The sequence below is a fragment of the Bombus pyrosoma genome, linkage group LG10, assembly GCF_014825855.1.
Source record: "Bombus pyrosoma isolate SC7728 linkage group LG10, ASM1482585v1, whole genome shotgun sequence".
Taxonomy (NCBI): Eukaryota; Metazoa; Arthropoda; class Insecta; order Hymenoptera; family Apidae; genus Bombus; species Bombus pyrosoma.
In genome coordinates, this window is record NC_057779.1 from 13,034,206 (window position 1) to 13,044,986 (window position 10,781).

General features: G+C 26.0%; 4 protein-coding genes across 6 annotated transcripts in view; 2 read left to right on the plus strand and 2 right to left on the minus strand.

Annotated features, from left to right (window-relative positions):
• Positions 1–3,436, plus strand: part of LOC122571760 (S-adenosylmethionine decarboxylase proenzyme) — a 36,162-nt gene extending 32,726 nt beyond the window's left edge. The window contains exons 3-6 of the mRNA XM_043735879.1: positions 1,628–1,754; positions 2,331–2,433; positions 2,554–2,837; positions 2,916–3,436. Coding sequence (XP_043591814.1) covers positions 1,628–1,754; positions 2,331–2,433; positions 2,554–2,837; positions 2,916–3,218 — 817 coding nt within the window. The 3' untranslated portion in view covers positions 3,219–3,436. The remainder of the gene's footprint in view (positions 1–1,627; positions 1,755–2,330; positions 2,434–2,553; positions 2,838–2,915) is intronic.
• On the plus strand, positions 3,225–4,141 carry LOC122571762. The gene is made up of 2 exons (XM_043735881.1): positions 3,225–3,621; positions 3,832–4,141. Exons 1-2 carry the CDS (start codon positions 3,225–3,227, stop codon positions 4,137–4,139), a joined length of 705 nt encoding a protein of 234 aa, XP_043591816.1. The 3' UTR covers positions 4,140–4,141.
• A 1,971-nt stretch (positions 4,142–6,112) lies between these two features.
• Positions 6,113–7,413, minus strand: LOC122571764 (transmembrane inner ear expressed protein). Of its 3 annotated transcripts, XM_043735890.1 has the most exons (3): positions 7,276–7,413; positions 6,588–6,945; positions 6,113–6,513 (listed from the first exon to the last, which is right to left on the minus strand). In XM_043735890.1, exons 2-3 carry the CDS (start codon positions 6,934–6,936, stop codon positions 6,308–6,310), a joined length of 555 nt encoding a protein of 184 aa, XP_043591825.1. In that variant the 5' UTR covers positions 6,937–6,945; positions 7,276–7,413; the 3' UTR covers positions 6,113–6,307. The 3 variants fall into 3 exon arrangements, with proteins under 3 accessions (XP_043591825.1, XP_043591824.1, XP_043591826.1); XM_043735889.1 differs by lacking the exon at positions 7,276–7,413 and having other exon boundaries at positions 6,122–6,513; positions 6,588–7,259; XM_043735891.1 differs by lacking the exon at positions 7,276–7,413 and having other exon boundaries at positions 6,157–6,480; positions 6,588–7,256.
• Positions 7,414–8,308: 895 nt separating this feature from the next.
• On the minus strand, positions 8,309–10,504 carry LOC122571761 (probable actin-related protein 2/3 complex subunit 2). The gene is made up of 7 exons (XM_043735880.1): positions 10,295–10,504; positions 9,768–9,861; positions 9,382–9,481; positions 9,097–9,298; positions 8,803–9,023; positions 8,490–8,691; positions 8,309–8,411 (listed from the first exon to the last, which is right to left on the minus strand). Exons 1-7 carry the CDS (start codon positions 10,366–10,368, stop codon positions 8,384–8,386), a joined length of 921 nt encoding a protein of 306 aa, XP_043591815.1. The 5' UTR covers positions 10,369–10,504; the 3' UTR covers positions 8,309–8,383.
• Positions 10,505–10,781: the final 277 nt, after the last annotated feature.

Sequence of the window (10,781 nt, forward strand, 5' to 3'; positions counted from 1 at the left end):
AAGCATATTTTGTCTTACTTTATTTTCATCTAATACCATCTAAATCTGAAACTAAAAATAATATTACAGTGGAAGCCAAGTAAATGTCTTTTAATAACCTCCATTCTTTGATAACTTTTAATTCATTATTTATGCCAAAAATGCTGTTCAAAAACAAATCAAGAATACAATTCCAGTAAAATTCTTCGAATTCCTTCGATTATATCGTTTAATGTTAATTTTAAGCGAAGTTCTTCTTCTCTTCATTCCTGTTTTGTATCCTCAGTATTTAGCTTTAAAATCTAATTCAATTTAAAGGAAAGTAATAAACTTGTAATAAATTTCAAGCTTAACTAGGCACGCGTATTTTGTCGTCATTACTCCTGTGAAATATCGATTAACGATGATGTCATACAAAAATGCGTAATAAAGTAAATTTTGTAGTTGAATTCGAAATGTTACTCTAAGTCCTAAGTAAATGTTCATAATCGCTAAATAATAAATATTTAAACAGTTATGTAATAATATTTAAAATTAGTTTATTCTAGTAATATTAATTAAATCTTTCTTTTGCAGACTAAAATAAACTGAGAAATAAATAAATAAAAACATATTAGAATATTATATAATATTAGTAAATTTATATTTAAATGACTATCTTTTTGATTTAAAAAATTATATGTATAGAATGTCATATTTTAGATTCCTTAGATAAGTATTTCGAAAATTATGGAAGATACTGAAGTATGTTTTAGCCAAAAATTGTAAAAGTCAAGAAGGGTAGATCATGGTGACATTTATTTGACCTTGAGATAACCTTGAAAAATTCTGCTAAAATAACAAACTGTTAACATAATCTTTCTCTCTTGATATCCTCTAACTTTTGTCTGAAGCATTTACCTAAGTCTGAATGCAATATACTAAATAATTTGTTTGTATATACATATACAAAATGTATATATTATCAATATTTTAAAAGTATTTTGATCATTTTTAATTAAAGTAAAGATATTTTGCAACATATTCCTATTATATATAAATTTTTCTTCCTATTATATGATAATTATTTAAGTTATAATATGAGCCATTCAAAAATTAAATTAGTTAACTCCATATTTAAAAAGTATAGAAATGTGATAATGTTACAAACACTGTTCTTTAAATTTACCTTAGAATTTACTATTATTTATGTTATCTTGCCATGAATGAAATTGTAGAAGTAAATCATTTATTTCTTAAGACTGAATGTTAATTGCATACTTATGTAATAGAATTAAGAAATTAATAAAGAGTAGAGTTAATCGGTTTGGTTTCAGAGAGGCTCATATATGAAATCACAATTCTGAGGAAATGTACATTCATCTTGTATTCAATCTTACATTTTGAGCATAATTATATAAATCAACTTCAAATAATTACATGAACTTAGGAATAGATTATTATAACATCACTTAAAATGTAACAATTAAATACCATTATTTATATTTTAATTTATAAGAAAAAATTGAAGTATAAATAATATTAGCAAATAATAAAAATTTATTTGATATAATTTTAATATAAAGAATAAATTTTGCAAATAAAATTAATAATAAATCGTATCCAGAGTTAAATACAAAATATTATAAGTATTAATTTTATTTTACAGTGAAAGCAGCATGTTCCTATCAAAACGTAGACTTATCCTTAAAACATGTGGCACAACTACCCCTCTTCAATGTTTGGAGCCCCTTTTGGAACTTGTAAAAGAGTATACTGGCTTTGAAGAAGTAGAGGTATGAAACTTCTTCAATATTTTTCATTATTAATTAATTTTGTTACTAATACACAAATTAGAAAATTTTATAATTTCTTAAGTATAGCTTATTAATTAAGCTTAAAATATATGTAAAACATTACTTTTATAAAAGAAAATATAAAAAATTATCTATTTTATTGACATATATGCATTATACTGCAAGAGTAATGTATTATAAACAATTATAATTTTTGTTTATAATGATCACCATTTAAGACAAACTAATTGAAGTTGAAAGTACTTGGCTATATAACTTGACCTAGTGCATGGATAAATGATGTGTCTATATATAGGAAACCTCTAGTATACAGGATACATCTCTACCTCTTGGTTTATTGATCTCTCCTACTCATGATATAGCATATGACAATACATTTGTCCAAAATTATTTCTAATTTAATACTTCTTGTCTTTATATCGTCTCTAAATATATATTCCAATTAGTTTTATTTTATTACTATGTATAGTATTATTTTATTACAAGTTATTTATATTTTAAAAAAACAGAAAATATTGAAATATGGGTTATATAAAATTATAATTATTGTTTCAGAATGTATTTTATTCAAGAAAAAATTACAAGAAGCCAGAGTTACAAATATCCCCACATCAAGCATTTGAAGAAGAAGTTGCTTTGCTTGATACATTCTTCCCTGGTAAGAATACTTTTTATGTTTATGCATTTAGATTTTGTAACATTGTATAAAATAAATGTTATAATTATGATAAAGAAAAGGTTTCAAGGAAAATGTAATTTGCTATAATCTTTTTTTTAGCTGGGGAAGCTTATTGTTTAGGCTCTGTAGATTCAGATTGTTGGTATTTATACACTTTGAATAAAGAGAAGTCTGTAGATGAACCTGTAGAACCAGATCAAACTTTAGAGATCCTAATGACTCATTTAGATCCAGAAGTAATGTCTCTTTTCACTAGAGATGTATGCTCCTCTGCAGACGAAGCAACTCAAAAATCAGGAATTGACAAACTTATTCCAAACATGATTATAGACGATTTTTTGTTTGAACCTTGTGGATATTCAATGAATGGAGTATCTAAAAATGTAAGTATACTTGCTGGAAAGTAAAAAATTGACATTATATAAAGAATACATATAGAAGTAATTATATGTATTTTACAGGGAAATTACATGACTATTCATATTACACCAGAGCCAGAGTTTTCATATGTCTCATTTGAGAGTAACATTCCAGAAGCATCATATGAGGAAATAATACGACGTGTTCTAAACACTTTCAAACCAAAAAAATTTGTTGTGACCATCTTTGCTAACAAAGAATCAATCGCTGCTACTTGTCCACGTGATTTAGAGCAAACTGATTATCTGAAAGGTTCTGGTGATTGGCTACGTACAGATGTGCAATATTGCCGCTTCAAGAATTATGATTTGACCTGTGCATTCTATTCAAGATTCCCAAGCTGAGGGTTCATGGACGCTTCATTTGGACCTAACCAATTAGGAACTAATGAAGCGCTTATTAATAATTCTATCCGTTCTCAAACTTCCTTTTCTTTTTCCAATTCCATAAATGAGGCAAACAAACATAATCAGTCTATAAAACATATATTAAAATCTGAAAATATTTACAAAGAACATGATCTTGTATCTACTCAATATATAAAACATAATAATGAAACAAATCTTAACGAGTGCACTATACAAAATTCTATAATTACCCAAGAAAAAATTATTACAACACCCACAAGTCCAGCAATTACATCCACTCTTCAATCCATCAATCCTGATGTATCTATAAAAGATAAGCATTTAAATACAAACAGTAACGATTGTCACCCTCTGCAAAATCACATGGATATTAATAGAGGTACTAATTCCTACTCTGTGCGATCAGTATCGTCACCACAATTAACAATTAAACCCCTTACACGATCAAAAGTCTATAGAAAAACGTCTTTAAAATCAATGAATTTATCAAATTCTATGTTAGATCATAGTGTATTTAATCATCGTAAAAGTAATTTGACATCAGAAGGTCGTGTAATCAATATTTCTAATCGTTCCATCACCTCCACAGATGAAAAGGTACCTTTTTCGTGTGTTTCGGAATTGACTCAAGGAAATGACTCGAGTGATACAAAAAATAAATGGAATATGGGGGAGTTACATATTACTTGTAATCCACTTTCAACACCGTATCCGTATTCCACGCCACACCATAACATTATGAGCGAAACTGTAACAGAACCGCTAGATGATGAACCAAAAGGTCGAAGCTGCGGAAATTTTTTACCAATCTTATCGTTGATTCCACAAACAGTCATCAGCTTTCAATATTTAAGCCCGAAAATGAAATTTTCGTGGTGGAGAAATAAGATCTCGTGAAGGTACGCTTAAATGGACTATTCAGCGCAATTGTTGCTAATGGTTTTGTAGCGCAATTGTTGCTAGTGGTCCTGTAGCACAATAAAATGCTATTTGGTCAAGTTCTATGAAAACCTCTTACCTCGTAGTGAGTTCCCAATCTTCATCAATTAGAGGTATCCTGTCATCGTTACACTTAAATGTCAGTCAGCCTATACCTCTTTGTTACTATAAATAGGATCATACTGAAAGAACGCATGCAGGTAGATTTTAAAAGCATAGATAGTTCCTTTACTCTATGGAAACGTTTTGCACAATGTACAACGACTTCGAATCCTTTAAAAATATTGTTTATATTGTACATTACGCTTCTATTGGATCCTCTAGTCCATGAAGTTTTTCCTACAGTTTATTAATTTATAGTAGAATAAAACAGATATCCTTGCTCCATGTGGAAGATTCTCTATTCTATAACTTCCTCTACTTATATCTCAATATTACTTATAGAAATTCATTTTAGAAAAAATCAATATGGATTATGCAACAGTATGGATCTAATTTCAAATGAGATACATCAGTAATATTACAGTTTCCTTAAATTTATTTCTATCATAAATGATTTTTGGTTGAGAAAGAAAAATATCTATTTAAGGAAAAAGTCCTTACAAGAATATTTTTTTTGTAAAAAAATATTTAAATCTTAAAAAAATCTTATAAAATTAAAAAAAATATTTATGTAAGAAAATATTTCTTTTCTATAAATATAAATATTGAATAAACAGCTTCTTTCTTAACTTAATGGATTATTTCTAAAACAAAATATATTGATCCATACGAGCTTTTAAAAGTATTAGACTTTTAAATGTCGTATTTCATCAGAGTATAATTAAAATATTCCATGTGAATAACTACTATATGTGATATTATTAAAAATATGGAAAATAATACACCAGTTGGTGCTGTACAATGTTAAAAATCTAGATTAATTCAATTTCCTTACTAAATTTAGTTTCATTTTATGAAGTGGAAGGAGCATTAAGGTAGTTAAAGCACTATGATTAATTAAATCATTCCTATATGCGTGTGTGTATAACATGTGCGAGCGATGTATGTATATATGATAAGTCATATTTCTTCTAAAGTTTTTATTTCTCTATGAGAAATGTTTATATCTATAAAGAGACCATATTTCTAAAAAGATGATTAAAATTTAACTTTTATTAAACTCATTTTATTGAATATTCAAAGTTTTATTAAAAGGATTTATATATTGTTATTTTTTCTGCTACTTGTTTCTCATCTTAATACTTTTTACATAAAATCAATCGTAAATTCATTTATAAACTTATATCTGGTTCATTTTACAATAATGTTACTTATTTTTTGTTTGCCAGCTAATAAATAGGTTTTATAAGTATTTATATTCTGTTAAATTTTATAACATTTCCACAAATTGTTTTAAAATTAAAATGGTAAATAATTTTATAATTGTCTTACGTACATAGTAAAGAATAAACAAATTTTGGTTTTCAAAGAAGAGAGAGAAAGACAGAGTAAGAGAAGAAAGAGCGAAAGAGAGAGAGACAATAAGAATTATGTCTAAAAATTTTGTTTCGTATACATATAAGATGATTTAACTCTATAAATGTACTAGCATTAATAACTTATATCGTTTAGAAACAAACCTAATAGTAATCTTTAATCATTAATGAAAATATAAAATTTGTACTGTGATTGCTTCTTATTTTATGAATAATGTCTCGTTTAAATTACATATAATTTGTAACGATTTACTTTATTTAATAACAGTGAGAAATCTGCACTTTTAACAATACTAACGATCTAATAATATAAGTAAATAAAACATAATGTGGTAGGTAATATACATTAGTCCTATTAAGTGCTTTCTAAAATGTATTATCTTTTGCTATAGATTATTGTTGCATGTACGATAACTTAATTTCTGTATTATATTCATAAAATAAAGATTATATTTAGTCAATTAACACTGTATAGAATTTATTTCGTTTAATATTATTACAATGAATACGTAATTTAATTAATTATTACAAATTTTAACTGAAAACTTAATAATACTAACAATATTATTGTTTCAAAAAATTAATCATAATTGTAAATATAGTATTTAATATCAATGTTTTATAATAACATATTTATTTGTAAATTCATTAAATTATGCTGTCAACATTAGGATGTTCTTGTTTAGTAAAATGAATTCCACTGAACATTGCATTGAATCTTGATCGTAATCCATGTTGTATATTCTTATATATTGCTTCTTGATGATCCTTTTGTAGCTCTTGTACTTCCATATCAAATTTATTTTGAATTTTGCTTAATGCTAATAAAGAACAAATATGTGTATTTAAACTAACTGAAATAATAAAGTAAATCAATGAAAACATTATTAAGCGTTTTCTGTTACAACCTTGCTTTGGACTCCTTTACCTTTCTTCAAGTCCATATCATCCATTTCTGTATTACTGATTTTAGATAATTCTTGTCTGAAACTCTCTGTTATTTTTTTTCGAATATAATCAGCTTCTATTTCTTGTTTAGTTCGTGGCACTCTAAATCGTATACAACAACAAAGTCCAATCAATACACTAAGTAAAATAGAAAGTATTATGCCAGCAAGTTGCCAAACTCGAAATCCTGAAAATGCTTCATCTTCCAACCATTTTTCAACTCTGCCTTCAACACAGTCTCCAGGTTGTACTGCTATTTCATGAGGTGAACATGGTGGAAAGGATGAAGATAAAATTGATGCAATAGTTGGTTCATCCAATTCCTTCATAGTTAATTACTGAAAAGATTCAGTCACTTAAATAAATTTTAAGAAGTAAGACATATTTAAATGAAAAATAAATATCATTGTTAAGTCATTATTATGAATATTTCATTTCATTTCTTTATGGTATTAATCACATAATTATATATCATGTATAATTATAAATGTAAACTTTAATTAAACGAATTTTTACATTAAAAAAGTAATGCAAAATAATATAAAGTTTGTTTCCAAACGCTATCAACAAAGTATTTCATTTAAAATTTTATATTAATATCACATTATAGTATATATTCATACATTTTAACTATAATAAAAATGGTTATAATAATCTATGGTACTTACATATTTAAAAAAATGTAATATAATCTGTATTAACATAAAAAATTTTTAATTCGTTTTCACTTAATCATAGGAATAATTAATACAATGAAAAGTTTTAAATAGGAAGGTAGAACGGTGTGGTATACTGTGTGAAAGAGTACGTATAACTGAAATTTTAAGAGGCACATACTGTAGCTTTTATGTCAGTGTTAAATAAAGAGGTGTGGTTATTAATGAATCCGTATTTGGCACTCCCTAGTTTTCACCTTAATCATGTCTTCCAACCCTTACATCCATTTGCTAATTACAAATCAATAGTACTAATTTTCATAGTCACTAGATCAATATTTCCAATTAATACAAACAAAGGTTTGGTAATTACATCACTTATAGAATTAATACTTTTATTATCTTACAATTATACGTTAATAAGAGAGACAATAAAATATAGCTAATAAAAATAATTTATCAAAAAAGACAGTGCTATGTTATTAAACATACAAATGATACATTGATATATTACTTTATAAAATCCACGCGTTCCTTGTGATTTTAAACATTTTCGTTGTACGTGGAATTTATAGAAAATGACAAGTTTCGTAAAATTAATAAATACAAAATATGTTTAAAAAAAATAGAACATGCGATTATGCATCTTTGATCATAAAGCTTAACAGCATTAAGATCATATTTTACATAAAACAAAAGTAGTAATAAAAAATAAAGTAAAAGTAGTAAAACACAGGATATTTTTTAACTTTATTCATAAACAGACTATGTATTCCCTGATTTTTTCGAAGACTTTATGCACTCTTGTAATATTACTTTAAGAATTTCAATATAAAATGGCTTTTTAATCATGCGTTTCGTTGCTGTACACACGTTTTAAGTATGTTTACAGCAATATAGATTTTTCTAAAGATCATTGTACTGTTCAAAGACAATGAGTGGTAAGACTCAAAGACTGACAGCTTTTAACTCATTAATCTGATGAATTAGAATCTTTCATTACAAACAATATTTCTTGCCAGAAGATCAAAAAATTTCTAGCAAATCTATGAGATAAATGAAAGCTTTGTCATTTATCCTTTATTAAAACAATATAAGGAATATAATCTTATGTTTACACTCATTCCTTCCTGATAAACGTTCTACCTCTGTAAAACATAAAACATTTTTATATTTATTATCCTAATATAAAGTATTAAGCAGCATATATTTTTTAAAGAACTTACGTAATGGTTTTCTTCTCAGTGTTTTTCGATTGAGATCTTGCTCTATTTAATATCTTTAGGAAGTCTGTTGTTTTGGTGCGCATCCTTGAGTGAATATAAACTTTACTATATTTAATATGATAATGTAAGTAATTTCTAAACATGTGTATTAAATCAATAGTATTATCACGAGCTTCTCTGTTTGTATGCCTTGGAAACAATACTGCAAAAAGAAACATATAACAAATGAGATAGATAAATATGTAGGTTTTAATATTCTTTGCATGTTTTTTATGTTCTTTTAAAATTTAGGCATAATTAGATTTATATTTACCGAATGTAATGTATCCAATACAGTCTCCAACGGCTGCCTCAGAATCTTGTAATTCTAATGGTGGTTCACGGTGATTAAATAGAACCTGTGGAGCTGTGTGACTTGCACGTCTTCCTTCTTTCAATTCTTGTAAAAATAACTTTCCAATAACCATATCATCTTCATCTTTAAATATTGTGCTAAATACCACTGTTACTCTATCACTTTTGGCTTCAACATACCTTTATGTAAAATATGTATAAATTAAATATAGCTTACTTTCATTATCGTTGCAAGGTGAAAGTATATTCTTACATTGTTTCTTCGTCTCTATATTGAATTACTGCCCTTTTTTGCAACTGGGTACCTGGTGAATCATAATACTCTTCTTGAAAATCAAAATACTTCTCAAAAACACTGGCAAAACAGTGTCTCTTTAAGAGTGCAACTTTTTTAACTAATGATTCCCAATCTTCAGGCAAATTTTCCAGGTCTATTAATACAGAAACATTGTAACCTAGTAATGGAAATACCAATATTTTATTTAATAATTTTTGAATAATGATTTTAAGTACTTCAAATATAATTTAATTTGTTTACCATTTTCTGGAGCTATAAGGTAAGATCCGTATTCACGTATAAGTAATTCATCAGCCCCATGTTCTTGTAATTGTTTATAAAATTTAAGTAAAATACTTATCTGTAACAAAATGAAGAATGTTAACAAAAAAAAAACCAAACACGTGAAAACATTAAAATATAAAGTAAAAAATAAAATAAAGTACATTATATAAATCTAAATTTAATTATGATAATATTGAAAATGATATAAATAAATAATAATAATAAATAAATACTATAGTTATAATTAAATATAAAAAATAATACATCAATTTGATAATATTGTTACTATAAAGAGATGATTATATGAAAACTCATCATGCAATGAAAAGTACAGATATGATAAAGCTTTTTTTAAAACTTACTCTAATTTTTGACTTGTCACCACTTAAGTTAGAAATATGAAATAAAACTCCATCAAAATCTGCTATAACAACATCTGTGGATTCTGGTTTATGACTACAAAGAAAATATATCTTAATTGTATTAAATACAAAATTACAAACAGGAAAAATTAATTACTTAATAACGTTATAAAATTATTTTATATATATTTTGGCTATATGTTATTTGTATGCATTATTTACATAGCCTCGTATGCAGTTTTTAATATTAAAATAATCAGATATATATATGTAAAAATGTTTCATGTATGTCAAATGTTATGAACATCGCATTTTATATAAACACTTGTTTGATATAATGCAGAAATATTGGATTTAAAAGTGTTTATTTCAATTTAGAAAGAAATTTGTAATGCATATATTAAATATTCTACTACAATAAACGTCACTAATATTTGAAACGGACACCGCCCTAACTTGTAATCCCTAACTTTATCTTAAAAATGTGCAAAATATCTTGACCTTAAAAAAGGAAGCACTTTACTTACCCCGACAGAGTATTTTTTATTTTGTTACTTAACGTTTCTTCTAGTATCCTATTGTGTATCTCTAACAAAATCATTATTATATCTTATATTAATTAGTTTTAATATTATAACACAGTAATTACTAATTATCTACTGAGGAATTTAACCATGTACACGATTCTGACTAATTTCTAATCTTTTCTCTTGAACCAAGTGATCGCAGGTTTAACATAGCCAGGTCACCCAACCATACGTTATATTGTACCACTACTAATAGCAATTGATTTATTGGACAACATGCATTATATGTTACTTTCTTGTTAAATATGTTAAAATTTCCATATTTCAGTCACTTTTATTTTGTATAAACATGTATAGCTACAAACAAACATTTTTATCAATTAAATTTAAAAAGTGTAACAATTAATTATTGTACTCAACTAGTTACAACTAAGTTACTAGCTTCACGAACAAAAATATATTGAAGTATTTGTGTTTATGCAAAACG